Source organism: Sitophilus oryzae, unplaced genomic scaffold, assembly GCF_002938485.1.
Source record: "Sitophilus oryzae breed Bouriz unplaced genomic scaffold, Soryzae_2.0 scaffold_1801_pilon_pilon, whole genome shotgun sequence".
Taxonomy (NCBI): Eukaryota; Metazoa; Arthropoda; class Insecta; order Coleoptera; family Curculionidae; genus Sitophilus; species Sitophilus oryzae.
In genome coordinates, this window is record NW_022146504.1 from 241,080 (window position 1) to 258,784 (window position 17,705).

Sequence of the window (17,705 nt, forward strand, 5' to 3'; positions counted from 1 at the left end):
TATTGTATAAACCCATATTTTTCTAAATACAACTACCAAACCAAACCAAAACAAAGAACAAAGGATTTGACGAGAAGTAAAGTTTCCTTCTAGTATGGTATTACCTTGCATTGTATTATAATTATAACATAAAAATCTAAGTATTAATATAATTGTTTATTATTACAGACTCGAAAAACGGCCGCCTGGTTGAGTGAAAAAATGAGTAAAGATGGCCATGCTGTGGCATTATTGTCTGGAGATCTTACCGTTGAACAGAGAATAAATGTGTTAGACAGGTTTAGAGAAGGGAAGGAAAAAGTCCTCATAACTACAAACGTGTTATCAAGAGGTATGTTTTGTTTATTCTAGGTTTAAAAACGAGTTAGAGGTACATATTAGTTTACCTAAACCAGAACACTTGAAAATTACAAGTTTAATACACCCTCTACACTATGCGGAGAACAGTCTGAAGCAAGTCGAGGTCGTGATTCCTCCTCTAATTTTATCTCCTCTCGGCTTATTTCCGTTTTTTCAGCTTGTTTTCGCTTATCTCGGCTTATTTTCATTTTTTAAAAACGCTTCGAAACTATTCGTGAAAATGTGGAGAAGGTTAGTTGTTGTGGTTATAACTTTTTTATTTTTTTCAGATGAAAAAACGAGATTTGGTATGTTAGTATATGACATAAATTAGGTTGATTGGCGTATTCGTAAAAAATGTTTTTTTTTCTTCTAAATATGCTAATGAGCCACCACTCTTGTTCCATTTGAAAAAAGTTGAGATATGATTAAAAATACGATTTGGGCATCTTTCATCACAGGCCAGGACAAGGCACGAAAAACATTAGACTCTGAAAACTATTTTTCCAAGGCTTCTTAATTTTTAATCAAAATTAGTGTTTTTAACACAGCCACATAGATTGAAATTTAAAATACGATTATTTTAAGCAAAAATGTCAAAAGTTGACATAATATGGATATATCATTCTATTCAGAGTGTCATTTTTTATCGAATAAAGTAAAAAATAGTGGGGGCGTTATTTAAAAATTAAAAGTTGTGTTATTAATTAAAAGTCATTTCCGGTGAAAAAGGAAGTGACCAAAAAAATTGAATACGCCAATCAATCCTAATTTATCTGAAAAAATAAAAAAGTTATAGGAGTGAGCCACTTTCGAGACGCACTCGATATAATTACAATATTTTTATTATTTAATTTTATTATAATGAATTAGTATGTATAATTTTATATCTGTTATGTTTGTTTACGGCCTTAATTGATTAATATGTATAACAGTAGTATTGCTTGATGAGCAATACTGGTAACATCATTAATATGTCGAGCTGACTAGAAAATGATTGACCCGATGTCAACAAAAGTATGGTTCACAGATATTTTTTAAAAGCAATGTTTCCTTATTGTTTTTAAGAGAAAACTGTAAACGATACTTTTGTTAGCATCCGGCATGGTTTGATATAAATCCATTCAAAAATTAGAAATAATTAGACAATTTTTTAAATAGTTTGACACCGTGGATTATAAGCCGATAAAAGGCGAACCGCCAGAACGGTTAGTTACTATTACCCACTAGTTTTACGATTTTAAGTTTTTGATTTTTTTTACTATATTGTAATTAATAATTTTAGACAAGGATTAAAACTAATTATTCTTGTATAACCTTAGAGGAATAGCCAGTTTAATCTACAATCTCATTTTCATATCAATGTAATATAGCCACCACAAATTTTGACCTCGATTACTTCGCGATGTAGTACAAAAATTATAGACGTGTATTCCTAACCTAACGAAACATTTCGGGAGACAATTCCAATAACAATAAAAAAAAACAATCATGGCTTGCCTCTTCCCCGCGACACAAGAAAGGCACTGAGTTTACTTCTGAAAGTATTTCGAGAAATAAATTTTATCTAATAACAAAATAAACATAAATACGGGAATCGCAAAACATTTTCCGATGCACGTCATCAATCATATCGAAATTGACACTATTTCGATATGATTGATATAGTGTCAATTTATCAATCATAAATGACTAATCATTTGACTGAATCATTTGCCTAAATGACATTTGTTTTAATCAATTTGACTGAAACATTTGCCTAAATGACATTTTGGCAAAAATGTTTAAATTTGTTGTATAATTTAAGATACCGAGCAACTCTTCATTTTACTTTATAGAGCAAATGATCGTAACAGATATTTTATTCAGATTAAAGCTGCAAAAATTAGTTTAAAGCGATTTTTATCATCGCCATGTTGGTCACATTGCACCGAGATCAGCAACGTTGTCGTTTACTATTTGACAATTATCATAATGCCAATCATTATTTTGTATAATATCATCTATGGAAGTAATTCTCGTTTTTTGCCGATTTTCATAAGTATTTTTTTAAAAATTGTACTTTTAAGCACAAACAGTTCTTTTAAGAACTAAATTTTCGAATTTTTGTATTGCATTTTTGGAAATTGTGTGTTGAAAATATGCCGAAGCATTTAAAGAGTCGAAGCAAAGAGCTTGTAACTTTCCTGACAAACTATATTGAACGAGAACGTGACAGGAAGGGCCCTTTATTACCCTTGACTGGCAGCTTTGCTGGCAGTCAGAAAATTAAGTTTGATTGGTAAGCTTTCTACTTATTTTCGATTTGTAGCGAGTAAATGTTGCCTTAAATTTAAATATTTCTACGGTGTGTGTTAGTGACTACTGTTAATGAATACATTAATTACTAAAATATTAATTATTAAATTAAAAATAAAACGTAAAAATGATATAATAAATATACTTCAACACAATTTAAATTAAGATTCGTCTCACAAATCTGGCAGCACTGTCGCCATCGCTTGTCACTCAAAGTTGATCACGTGTATCGGAAATTGTTTTGTAATTACTTTATATAATTTATGCAATCATTTATTTTTTTAGGTATTGATGTTGAGCAGGTTACTATAGTGGTTAATTTTGATTTACCTGTTAATGTGAATGGCGAAGCTGATTGTGAAACATATTTACATAGGATTGGACGTACAGGGCGGTTTGGAAAGAAAGGGATTGCTATTAATTTGGTGGACTCTGACAACTCCATGAAGATATGTAAAACTATTGAAAGACATTTTGGCAAAAAGATACAATATTTAAATGCGGAAGATTGTGACGAAATTGAAAAAATTGGCCAGTAATTTTATGCTTGCTTAAATAATTAACTTAAAATTTAGTGGTAAAAACTGTTTTTGTTTTGTTAAGAATACGTATCTTGTTTAACTAGTTTATATCAATTACATTAAAATTTTGCATTAACTTATTAATTGATATGTGATATAGTCAATTCAGATTTTAGAACTGACGCAATTTTCATATATTTACTATCTGAAGTATCTCATAAAAGTTTCTGTGAAAACTTATCGTAATAAAACTTTTTATACATACTGTGTAGTTTTATATGTTGTACCCCATGTAAAGTAATAGTTCTATAAGGCTATATAGCATAGAGAAATATAACATCTATGGGCTATAGTCTGTTTCTAAATGGTGCGGAGTAATACGACGGGAAATTCCGTTCAGTACGAGTCAATTTAAGTTTAGACCTCCATAGGCTTAGGGAGAAAATTAGGTATTATCACAGACTCGTTATTTAGTCTGTTATTAATATCACGGAATAACTGATAGAGACTTCAAACTCAGCGCAGGTTTACTCGTCAAAAGACGTATAGTTTCGTGCTTTTTCTTTCATGCTTCTGTTGATAAAAAAAGTTAAACTGCTCCGAGTTTGAAGTCAATTCTGTATTTGGTGCAGAAACTACAATTATTGTTTACCACTTACAATAAGAAAGACACGTAATCGAAACAAATTTAATAAAGAATGTTCCTTATTTATATCGGGTGATGTTGGTGACGTTTATGGAAAACCGGTGATAGTTTTTTTTTTAAATTTTGTAAGTTTTTTTTTAAATTTTTTTAAAAAACATTACAGCGTTGCCTCATCATTCGAAGAGTGGTAGCATCTTTCTCATTTTAAATGGAACACCCAGTATATTCTTACATTTTTGGAAACTACTTTCATATCTCATAATTTTTCTATTATACTAACCTATACCTATCTCTAATAGTTTTTAAGATAAAAACTAAAACGTGTAAAATTGACAAAGATATGATAGTGAATAGGCATTGGTAAAATAAGGAATTAAACATTTTTAAAGTTGAAATTTGGGTTATAAGTTAACGAAAGGCGATATATTCGATCTGTCTAAATAAACCAATTGGATATTACACCGAGAGAACAAAATATTATTTATTTCTGTTTGTTATAAAATTATTCAAATCTTTAAATTCAATCCTATGAATATTAATCAAAAAATTAAAAGACTAATAAAATTGCTTTTCAACGATATATCATGTTCGTATACTTAAACTTTCCGGTTTCTTAAGTGAAGCTAAAAATTAATAATTCTATTATTATAGTGTCATTTAAAGAATTTCGTTATCATGACAATTTTAGAAATTTAGCACGTAAATTCTAATTGATACTTATAAAGTATGAACATTTGTCATGGCAACGATTTCCTTTAAACGAAATTTTGAATAAAAACAAAACAATTATCTACATAATATGTTTATAATACATAATATGTCTATAATACATAACATGTCTATAATATATAATATGTCTATAATACATAATGTCTATCTACATAATATGTTTATTATTGTTTTGTTTTTATTCAAAATTTCGTTTAAAGAAAATCGTTGCCATGACAAATATTCAAACTTTAAGTTTCAATTAGTGTTTACGTGCTAAATTTCTAAAATTGTCATGATAACGAAATTCTTTAAATGACACTATAATAATAGAATTGTTAATTTTTAGCTTCACTTAAGAAACCGGAAACCAAATCAAACATTAACATTTTATATATTATAAAAATGCTAATGTTTATCTGTGCCGTCTCTACCGAAGTAACGACTTGCTCTAGAAAGTTGCTTTTTTACTAAAATATAGCTAATTGGCTCTTCTAAAAACTGACGTCGCCGGATCTTTTGTTTTTCATTTAATAAAAAAAAAGAAAAAGTAATTTTTTCCTGATGCCGTGGCGGATGCGCCAGGCTTCAATTAGTAATAGAATATTTATCTTTTAAATGGATTTCCTGAGAAACCAGAAGGTTTAGGTATAGGAACATGATATATCGTTGAAAAGCAATTTTATTTGGGTTTTGATTTTTTAAATAATATTCATAGGGTTGAATTTAAAATAACAAAGATTTGGGTAATTTTATAACAAACAGAAATAATTATTTCTGACCTCCCTGTTTGATATCCAATCAGTTGATTTAGATAGATTGGATATGCTGACTTTCTTTAACCTATAAACCAAATTTCAGCTTTCAATATGAAAAATTTATGATTTAACCGAGGGGTGTCTCACTATTGGAATTACCTGTACATTTTCTTGGCAGTCGCTGGCAGTTATAGGCAGTCTTCTTCATAGTCATTGGCAGTCGTTTAGCAGTTGAAGGATATTTTGGCAGTACGTGTACATTTTTTACCCGAGTGAGACACCCCTCGGCTTTAACCAATGCCTATTCAAGATCATATTTTTGTCAATTTCACACATGTTTTATTTTTTATCTCGAAAACTATCAGATAGGTAGGAGGTTAGTATAATATAAAAATTATGAGATATCAAAGTTTTTTATAGTGAATTTGAAATCTCAGTGTGTGATCTATTAATATGCATAATATTAATCGTAGTTATAAATAAATCAAGCTTTAGGCCGCCTGGTTAGCGAAAAAAATGAGCAAAGATGGCCTTGCTGTGGCATTATTATCTTATAAATAAATCAACTTTTCTACAAACTAGGTTCTAATGCTCTACATGTTTGAAAGGGTTACCACCCTGCCTAATGCACACATTTATTTTTTGTTTAATCTTATTTATAACTCTTTGAACATATCTTCTTATACTTCCGAATGAATTTTGTACCCTTTATTGTAAATGTTGAAATGTATTGATTTTACTAAAACAAAATATGCTTGCCTTCTACCTTAGAGGAATACCCAGTGTAATCTACCATCTCATTTTCATATCAATGTAATATAGTGGCGTTACATTACACTCCATTACAAATAGCGATGGGAACTATCGAATGAATTAGACCATCGAATTGTTACTGAATGAATGATTCCAACTAGCGAATAGTTTTATTCGAATAAAATCATTCATTCATTTGTATACTAAAGCATATGTGACAACCTCGCCGTGCGACTAAATGATTATCGTTGAGCCACGACTATCGAATGCTTTTGATAAATGAAATATTTAGTAATCCGTTTGATTTTTGTGTGCGTCAGTGCATTATTAGTTCTTCCAAATCTTTATAACTTCGCTTTGTAAATACTGTGCTATTTTTGCGTTTATTAAAATATTTAAATTGACACACAATCGTCAACTAAAAAAATGCGTATGCAAGTTGTTGCTTTCAAAGTTATTTCTACTTATTTCGATTTGTAGCGAGTAGATGTTGCCTTAAATTTAAATATTTCTACAGTGAATGTTAGCGACTACTGTTAATGAATACATTAATTACTAAAATATTAATTATTAAATTAAAATAAAACGTAAAAATATTTAAAAAATTATATAATAAATATTATACTGTTTCCCAATTTTACATTAAGATTCGTCTCACAAATCTGGCAGCACTGTCGCCATGGGCTGTGACTCAAAGTTGATCACGTGTATCGGAAATTGTTTTGCAATTACTTTATATAGTTTGTGCAATCATTAATTTTTTTAGGTATTCATTTTAAGCAGGTTAATATAGTTGTTAATTTTGATTTACCTGATAACGTCAATGATGAAGCTGCTTGTGAAACATATTTACGTAGGATGGGATGTACGGGGTTTGGAAAGAAAGGGATTACTATTAATTTAGTGGACTCTGACAACTCCATGAAGATGTGTAAAACTATTGAAGATGTGAAAAACATTTTGGCAAAAAGATGCAATATTTAAAAGAAAAATTATGCTTGCTTTAATAATTTAGTGGTAAAAACTGTTTTTGTTTTGTTAAGAATACGTATCTTGTTTAACTAGTTTATATCAATTACATTAAAATTTTGCATTAACTATCTCATAAAAGTTTCTGTGAAAACTTATTGTAATAAAACCTTATATGCATACTATTTAGTTTTATATGTTGTAGATGTACCCCATGTAAAGTAATAGTTCTATATAGTATAGAGAAATATAATCTCTATGGGCTATAGTGTGTTTCTAAATGGTGCGGAGTAATACGACGGGAAATTCCGTTCAGTATGAGTCAATTTAAGTTTAGTCCTCCATAGGCTTAGGTAGAAAATTAGGTATTGTCACAGACTCGTTATTTAGTCTGTTATTAATATCACGGAATAACTGACACAGACTTCAAACTCAGCGCAGGTTTACTCGTCGACAGGCTTACAATTTCGTGCTTTTTCTCTTCTGTTGATACAAAATTTAACCCTGTCAACGAGTAAAACTGCTCCGAGTTTGAAGTCAATTCTGTATTTGGGGCAGAAACTATACAATTATTGTTTACCACTTACAATAAGAAAGACACGTAATCAAAACAAATTTAATAAAGAATGTTCCTTGTTTATATCGGGTGATTCACGGCTGTGGCACGTTAGACGTTTATGGAAAACCGGTGATAGATTATTTTTTTAAATTTGGATTTTTACATAAAAGCACCTGCTCCATCTTTCTTTCTAAAATATTTTCAGCATTACAGCGTTGCCGCATCATTCGAAAAGTGGTAGCATCTTTCTTATTTTAAATGGAACACCCAGTATATTCTTACATTTTTGGAAACTACTTTCATATCTCATAATTTTTCTATTATACTAACCCTATACCTATCTCTAATAGTTTTTAAGATAACAACTAAAACGTCTAAAATTGACAAAAATATGATAGTGAATAAGCATTGGTAAAATAAGGAATTAAATATTTTTAAAGTTGAAATTTGGGTTATAAGTTAACGAAAGGCGATATATTCGATCTGTCTAAATATACCAATTGGATATTACACCGAGAGAACAAAATATTATTTATTTCCGTTTATTATAAAATTATTCAAATCTTTAAATTCAATCCTATGAATATTAATCAAAAAATCAAAAGACCAATAAAATTGCTTTTCAACGATATATCATGTTCTTATACCTAAACCTTCCGGTTTCTTAAGTGAAACTAAAAATTAATAATTCTATTATTATAGTTTCATTTAAAGAATTTCGTTATCATGACAATTTTAGAAATTTAGCACGTAAACTCTAATTGATACTTATAAAGTTTGAATATTTGTCATGGCAACGATTTTCTTTAAACGAAATTTTGAATAAAAACAAAACAGATATCTACATATATAAAATGCTAATGTTTATCTGTGTCGTTTCTACTAAAGTAACGACTTGCTCTAGAAAGTTGCTTCTTTACTAAAATAATATAGCTAATTGGCTCTTCTAAAAACTGTCGTCGCTGGATCTTTTGTTTTTCATTTAATTAAAAAAAAATAAAAAGTATTTTTTTCCTGATGTCGTGGCGGATGCGCCAGGCTTCAACTAGTAATAGAATATTTATCTTTTAAATGGCTTTCCTGAGAAACCAGAAGGTTTAGGTATAGGAACATGATATATCGTTGAAAAGGAATTTTATTTGGGTTTTGATTTTTAAATAATATTCATAGGGTTGAATTTAAAATAACAAAGATTTGAGTAATTTTATAACGAACAGAAATAATTATTTTTTCTGTTTACCTCCTGTTTGATATCCAGTCAGTTGATTTAGATAGATTAGATATACATACATACATACATACAGATTGGATATGCCGATATGCCGACTTTCCTTAACCTATAAACCAAATTTCAGCTTTCAATATGAAAAATGTATGATTTAACCAATGCCTATTCAAGATCGTGTTTTTGTCAATTTCGCACATGTTTTATTTTTTATCTCGAAAACTATCAGAGATAGGTAGGAGGTTAGTATAATATAAAAATTATGAGATATCAAAGTAGTTTTCAGTAATGTAATAATATACCGTGTATTCCATTTAAAATAACAAAAATGTTACCACTTTTAGTAAGAAGCGGCAACACTGTAATGCTGAAAATAATTTAGACAGATGGAGTAGGTACCTTTATACAAAAATCCAAATTTTCAAAAAAATCCTATAACCGGGTTTCCATAAATGTCTAACGTGCCATGGCCGTGAATGAGCCTGTATATGGTAACTAGCAGACCCGGCCACGCGTTGCTTTGGCTAAAGGCGCATTCTCACGACTCGTGTACTTGACAAACATTTGTTAATTGGAATATACTCGCCATTTCGTGAGAACGGTTTCCTTGGTCACTCGTCGCGTTTCCACTCTCTGTCGGTAGCGCTCAAACGACTGCGCAGATATATGTATGTGTATGTGCAGATAATTGTACTGATGATATAGTAGGCCAGTAAACGTAGCCGAGTATTATTATGTAAAGGTGGAAAAAATTAGTAACCAACCAATCTCAACGGGAATGTGTACATAATGATCTCCTATTTAATCCCTTAAAAGTCCCATTTGGTCCCAGTGGGGGAAGTTTGAAAAAAACCGCCGCCATCTTGGATTTTTTCTTTTTTTTCGAATATCTCCGTTTGCATAACTTTTATCGAAAAAACTAAAGATATGTTTTTTGTAGAGAATTAAATTTAGAATATTTTATCCTCAATAATTTTTTTTGTAAAATAAATAGTAATAGAGATAAAGCAATTTTTTACTATGCGTTTTATAAATTTTCCAGTTTTTTTAAACCAATCAGCTATAAATTTTGCGTTAACATTATACTATTAATATAGATAAACCAAGTATAAATTTAAGCATTAAAACAATTAAAAATAACGTTTAAATATTATTTATTCAATAAAATTATTGTTAAAAAAATTATTATTAAATTAAATTTATTAAATAAAATCTGCTATGACGTCATCCTGAGCGGCAGTTTCGTCCTCAACTAAAATACCAAAGTTTGTGCAACTGATTCCGTAGCACTGACCACCCTTTGAATAACATTTAAGACCCAGCTTTTTACAACAACAATTTTTAGAGCATTGACTGTTTTTGAAATTGCAAAAAAATAATTTTAGTAAGTATCAGGAGGCCCCACATCTTCTGTTGATTAAATAGATGTCAGATTGCCTTTTTGATCTTTCTTCCATCCCTACTGTAAAGGAGCTAACTTGTTACCAATCCATTCTTGAATCTAAAAAGTACAACTTATAACATTTTTTATAATAGATGTACCTATCTTTACAGTTACCTGAAAATATGTCCTGAGTAAATGGAGTTTTGCAGAGTTCTCAGTTGGAGGCAAATTAGCTGAATTAAAGGTAGTCTTAAGGGCTTGTCTTGATGTAATCCGATTGGGCAGTGATATAGCTTTAAAAGATAATTTAATCCTGGCTGAAACAAGTCATCTTAGCATTTTTTTCCAAACCAAAGCAAACCAAACATCGTTATGTTTTTTCAGTACCGACAGGCACATTTTTTTTTATTTTTTAAAGAAAATGGAGGTCGTATCACAGTTCGATACAGCATGTAAAAACAATATGTGTTTTTTTAAAGGTTCCATTTTGTCTACCGTACCTCAGATATTTTGGATATATCATCACCTTTTGCTGCTTTTTCCGGACGAAGCATGGATATATTTTTACATTTGGAATGATATATCCGTAAAACCATAATATCGGTATCCTCTGAGACAATAATTGTTATATGTTTTTTTGATATAAATAATTCCACAGTTATTGAGGCGATAAGAAAATCAGCATCCCTTGCCGCTACGTATACAGGTATACCTACATCTTCGAAATAGGTTCGAAGGATCTTTATAAATTGCATTACAGGTAACTGTAAAGTTATCTGTTATTGAAAATGTTATAAGTTGTACTTTTTTGATTCAAGAATGGATTGGTAACAAGTTAGATCCCTTACAATATGGCTGGAAGAAAGACTAAAAACGGCAATCTGACACCTATTTAATCGACAGAAGATGTGGCGCCTTCTGACTTACTAAAATTAATTGTTTGCAATTGGAAAGAGTCAGTGATCTAAAAATTGCTGTTACAGAAAACTGGGCTTTAAATGTTGTTCAAAGTGTGATCAGTGCTACGGAATCAGTTGCACAAACTTTTGTATCTAAAGGGCCCCATTCACGTTGAGATCGGTATCGATACGTGTATCGCAACAAGAAGCGATACATGTATCTGAGATGTATATCCATGTTTCAAAGATTCCTACACGTTGAGACGGAATCAGGAAACATCAGTGTTCAGATTGAAAACCAAAATGGTGCTGCCTGCCATGCCGGTGCTTGTAGCAGTGGCAGTTGTATTATCAGGCATTTGAAAAAAGAAAAAAAGACGAAAAAGAATATGGGTTAAAAAATGGTTACGTGAGAGAAACAAATACACAGTGGCAAATTTACTACAAGAATTAATGATCGACGAACCAGATCTCCCAAAACTCAATCTTCCATGTTGGAAACGAGTGGAAACGACACTGTTTATATTTTGGTATCGCGATACATAATAACATCAACCTACACGTTGCGACATGTATCAGTTGCATGCATTTGGTATCGAACTACATTGATACAGACGGCGATACCATCCGATACCGATACAGCGATACTGAGACAGACAAATACACTGTGAGATTTGTGTCAAGATACTGGTACTTGCAACATGTATCGATACCGATCTCAACGTGAATGGGGCCCTTTAGATGAGGACGAAACTGACGCTCAGGATGACGTCATAGCAGATTTTATTTAATAACTTTAATTTAATAATAATTTTTTTAACAATAATTTTATTTAATAAATAATATTTAAACGTTATTTTTAATTGTTTTAATGCTTAAATTTATACTTGGTTTATCTATATTAATGCTATACTGTCAACGCAAAAATTATAGCTGATTGGTTTAAAAAACTGGAAAATTTATAAAATGTATAGTAAAAAATTGCTCTATCTCTATTACTATTTATTTTAGAAAAAAATTATTGAAGATAAAATATTCTAAATTCTCTACAAAAAAAATATCTTTAGTTTTTTCGATAAAAGTTATGCGAACGGAGATATTTGAAAAAAAAATCCAAGATGGCGGCGGTTTTTTTCAAACTTCCCCCACTGGGACCGAATGGGACTTTTGAGGGGTTAAATAGGAGATCATTATCTACACATTCGCGTTGAGATCGGTTACTAATCGGTTACTAGAGATTCTCTTACTAATTTTTTCCACCTCAATCTCCAGATTGACTGGCCTATAGCGTATGTCCCGTTTATTTCCGGATCGTAGTGTTTTGCGAGTTAAGCTTGATTTTCATGCATCCGTTGTGCGACGATACGATTTTAATTTTATTGGTTGAATTTAAAGTCTTCGATTGGTTAACCGTTTCTAACCAAAACCAATCGAAGTCTTTAAATTCAACCAATAAAATTAATATCGTATCGTCGGATAACGGATGCATGAAAATCAAGCTTTACTTGCGGATAATTTAAAACGTTAAAACAATAATCTCTACTGAAGTAACAACTTGCTCTAGAAAGTTGCTTTTTTTACTAAAATATAGCTAATTGGCTATTCTAAAAACTGTCGCCGCCGGATCTTTTGTTTTTCATTTAATTAAAAAAAAATAAAAAGTTTTTTTTTCCTGATGTCGTGGCGGATGCGGCAAGCTTCAACTAGTATAATAATAAATTTAGATTAATAACTTCAATATTGGCAACATACCTAAATCGTTCCTACAGCAATAAATGGAGTGGACAAATAAAGACTACACAGGAAAAACCAGATATGTTACATTTTCATAGAAATTAAAATAGCGATATAACTTTATAGGCAAATGTTAGCGTCATTCGAGAAAAAAGAAAGCAATAATACGCTTAGTCCCAGAGATATTACAGCTTGGTTATTTTGCCGTACAAGGGAAAAAACCAGAGTAGCCCACTCGTAAATGGGAAAAACCAGAGATATCCTTAAATATTAATTTTCTTCCTACAAGAAAAAAATAATAGTTTAGATTTAGGTTTTATACAACATTTAATTGGATATACCTGTTTTTTCTCCTTTTTTTTGCATTTTGACATTTTTATTTCGGTATTTCAGAATAATATGGCGATAATTAACAATTTTGAGAGCCACCAGATTTTTTCTGTATTTGCATCCCTTTTAGTGCCGTAACCATGGAGTAAAGCCGAGGGGTGTCTCACTATTGGAATTACATGTACATTTTCTTGGCAATCGCTGGCAGTCATTGGCAGTCTTATGGCAGTCGCCTATAATAATTACATGGCAGTTATAGGCAGTCTTCGTCATAGTCATTGGCAGTCGCTTAGCAGTGGAAGTATATTTTGGCAGTACGTGTACATTTTTTACCCGAGTGAGACACCCCTCGAGTAAAGCCGTAACTATGGTAATATCAGAGATTAAGAAATTATACCGTGGGAAAATTTGCAGTGAACAGGCAGTTCTAAAAAGTTTTCGAAAAATATACAGGGAAATGAAAAAGAAAATGCACGATTTTCAGCATCTTTTTTTGCGAAAAAAAACTCCTAGACGTGTTCCTGATGTCGAAATATACAACCCCTGAAAATATTCGCACTTATTTAAGACTCACCCTGTATAGACCATTTGCTACGTTCTTAAATTTTATTTAAATCTCAAACACCGCTACTGATGTTTTCTCCCGCTAGACATCCGCCTCAGTGTTCCGCGCCGCGTCGACGAAAAGCCGCCTCGTGTGTCCCCACCCTAACGTATGTTTTTTTTGCGTTACGTCCTCAAAAAATTCTTCTACATTTAACGCAGTGCTTTGACTGTCTATCGAAAATGAAAGTGAAAATAAGGTATAGTTTTTTATTCAAATATTAAATAAAATTATGCAAAAACTATAATTAATACAAAAAATTAAATTATGAACGAGAATAATAGCATTTCAACAAATTATTATAATTATAGTGTTTGTTTCTTATTTTTGAGAAAAATTGATAGACTAAGATCCGGCTGCAGGATTATTACGCTCACCGTATTTTTAACCAAAACCTAATTTTTACGTATATTTATGAATATACGGTGGGAATCAAAAAGATGCCGCAACTATGTTTAATTAATAATAATAATAACTGATTTTGGAGACGACATTACGTTTATAAAAATTTTTGATCATTTATATCATAGATTTATATGTCAAATTAAAGCTATTTTTATTCTGTGCATGATGAAGGATGCTTATCAAAAAGTTGCTGCAAATAGGGTTTGCCACAGAGTTCAAATTTTATACTAACTACTTTATAAAGGCCCGGCAACAATGAGTCGGGCATATAATAGCTCCTATAATAAAAAGCTTAGGAATTTTGTATAAGTGCCAAACCAAATTATGGATGTATATAGTATATATAGGATGTATTTCAGGAAAATATAACTTCTACAGGATGGCTCAAAAAAGTGAGTGGATTGGGATGATTTTTTTAAATGGAACATCCTGTATATTATTGCATTTTTGTCTTCCTTTCTGATTACTTTACATAATCCGAAGATACCGTATGATAAAAAAAAACGGCGTCCAGATAGCTTGGAAATGGCGAACGATCCAAATGGCGACATTTCCCATATAATTTTCTTTATAATTTTACATATAAAATGACAGCTTTCTTCATTTATCGCGATTATATGTATTATTAAATATATTTGGATAGTTTTAAAAATATAAATAAATATATAAGAAAAGAAGTGTTTTCAGTTTTTTTAATTATTAAAAATACAAAAAATGTTCTGAAATCAAAACTATCCTAAATATTTACTATTGTTGGTCTGTACTTACTTTGCTATAAATATCGTAATTTTAAACCATACAGTATTCAAAATTCTATGCCAAACTTTTTAAAATATAAAATTATTTTTCTTTTTTTTTTTAATATTAAAACTTCATCAGGGTGGCTTCAAAAAAGTGTGAGTGGATCGGGATGATTTTTTTAAATGGAACACCCTGTATATTATTTCTTTGTTAGATGGAAAATTAAAAAATTGAAAATTTTTATATTTAAAGCATTTCAAAATTTTTAACGGTTTTGCAAATATTCGCGTTTTGATATTAACTCTTAACACAAGATACAGATTTTGACATACTTCAAATATAAAAAGATGTTCATTTTTTTAATTCTCCATATAACAAAAGAATTATATACAGGGTATTCCATTTAAAAAAATCATCCTGATCCAATCACACTTTTTTGAGCCACCCTGTTGAAGTTATAATATTTTTCTGAAATACATCCTAATATATACCGTATGATAGAAGAAAAATTGGTGTCAAGTTGGATGGAAAATGACGATCGATGACAGTTCCCATATAAATTTACATATAAAAAAGAACAGCGATCTTCATTTCATAACCATCGCCGACGCCTTTTTTTTGATCATACGGTACTTTAGGTGGGCACTTATATAAAATTCCTAACTTTTTTATTATAGAACTTTTTATTATAGTTTTTTATTACAGATGCTTGTGATGTGAGTCATCAATGTTTCACAAGTGCACGTGACCTACAGTTTATCGCCGAATCCGAACGGCTCTATTTGAGAGGCTGTACAAGGCAAATATACTCAAGGTGGTTTGCCATTGCCTTCCTTGAGGGGCTGGTCGCTGTTCGCTCTATTTAGATAAATTAATATTTTTTTATTTATGTAAATAAGCGACCGTTTTTGCTGAGGATTCAACCCAGTACCATCCCATCTCTCCCACCGCAGATCGACACACTAACTGCTTGCGCTACGGCCGGCCACTTTATTATTATTAATTAAATATAATTGCGGCAACTTTTTGATTGACACCCTGTTAAAAGCATATTCTCCTATTCATAAATTACGTAAAAATTAGGTTTTGATTAAAATATACGTCCTGCAGCCGGATCATGTACTATGAGAAACAATGTAGTTTCGACAAAACAATCATATCTACACAAAATACTTATTTACTTATATATATTTCGTTGTTAACAGCGTCCTACAAACAGGATTAAGAAATTATTCTAATTTTATTTTTTTTTCAATGTGCACATAAATATGTATAGAGCTTCAAATGCTAAAATGGTCAAAGTTTAAATTAAGAGAAGTGAGATTTTTTTTTCTTTAATTGACATATCAAATATGATGATGACTAAGTGTAGTGCATATTTTGGTTCTTTTTCTATAGTAAGTAATTTTCGAATCTTGGGTGGATATTTCTAAAGCATTAGGTGCATATCTCTGGCTTTAACGTCAGCTCAAAGTGATTATTTTCAAATGTTTGTTTATTTTTTAGAAATCTGTGTATAACTGGTGATAAAAGATCCCTTGATATCTCCTTTTCTTTGTTAAAACCTGTAAAAAAATATTTTTTCAAATAAGAATATACTGTCAAATTATCGCATATTACTAGTCATTACTTACCAGTCAAGTAGCTGACAACTAGTCCTAAAATAATAGCTAGAAATGCTCCAATAGCTGTGTAGTACATATAGGATATTCTGTAAAGAAAAAATGGTGCTTCCACTGGTATAGGCTTAGTATTTGGAGATAAAGTCAGTCTTAAATATTCAGCGACCCAGTCTGCGCTGCAACCTTCTACAGAAACTGGTTTTTGGGGAAATCGAACTATTCCTTGAGCCATTTGAGCTTGCGTTCCGATTGATATCCACGTTATGAGCGATCCGCTTAATAAACCCCCAGCAAGTGCTCCCTAGAATATAAATCTATTTTCAATTCACATACGTTAATATCGTCTGAAATTTTTAGGATTTATCTAAATGTACTTTTGATATAACATTAGAACACCTTATAATAAGAGAGCCCAAGCGGGGATTTTGTGATTTACTCAAGCGCGGCAGAATAACATAAGCGGGAGAAACTTTGCACCCTGTTAAGTAACCCCCATACGTGAACCTTTTATACAGGGTTTTTTAAGAGCAACGGCCCAGCTACGTCAAAACACCGGTTCCCATTAGAACATCGAAGTTAAGCGACGTAAGGCGATACTAATGGATGGACGACCGGTTCGAAACTCTGTATCGTGCTGTTGTCCAAAAAAAGGCAAAAGTGTAAAACCTATTGACACACACTGCTCATTCACGCCGGTTCGAGGCCGGATGAGATCGGATAACTCGTGAGTAAGAGTCGATTTAGACACTTGACCATGATATGGCCGAGGACCGATCGGATTCGACGTAAACAAAGTAGGCCCCGTCCAGATTAGCCCTGGCAGCAAAAAGGAGACGTTAACTGAAATTTTTACTTTTTTTATACAGGGCTGTGCATGAAGAGCAGCCGGTCAGAGTAATTGATCGGTAGAAATACTCGAGCGTGTCAGATACAAGGTCATTTAAGTATATGCAGAAAAGTGTGCATTAAATAATCTGGCCATTTAAGCGTGTCATAAAAAAATGGGAGAGTCACAGAGTTGCAAAACTGAACATACTGGAGCGTGGTTATTTCTTTTATTTTGAAAAAAATTGTCGAAGTAGCTAAAATTATCAAAAAGTGTGGTGCTGAGAACTAATTCTATTTAAAAAATTTCCTATGAGTTTTAGACGCATTTTTAGGGTTCACTTAACATCCCTTTTGAATATAGGACACACTCAAATATTTTTTC

At 31.2% G+C, this 17,705-nt stretch overlaps 1 protein-coding gene across 2 annotated transcripts in view; it reads right to left on the minus strand.

The window, feature by feature from the left end:
• Positions 1 to 15,469: 15,469 nt before the first annotated feature.
• Positions 15,470 to 17,705, minus strand: part of LOC115883018 (sodium-coupled monocarboxylate transporter 1-like) — a 107,379-nt gene continuing 105,143 nt past the window's right edge. For both annotated transcript variants that reach the window (XM_030901291.1, XM_030901292.1), the window contains 2 exons: positions 16,508 to 16,796; positions 15,470 to 16,438 (listed from right to left, as the gene is read on the minus strand). In XM_030901291.1, coding sequence (XP_030757151.1) covers positions 16,311 to 16,438; positions 16,508 to 16,796 — 417 coding nt within the window. In that variant the 3' untranslated portion in view covers positions 15,470 to 16,310. The remainder of the gene's footprint in view (positions 16,439 to 16,507; positions 16,797 to 17,705) is intronic.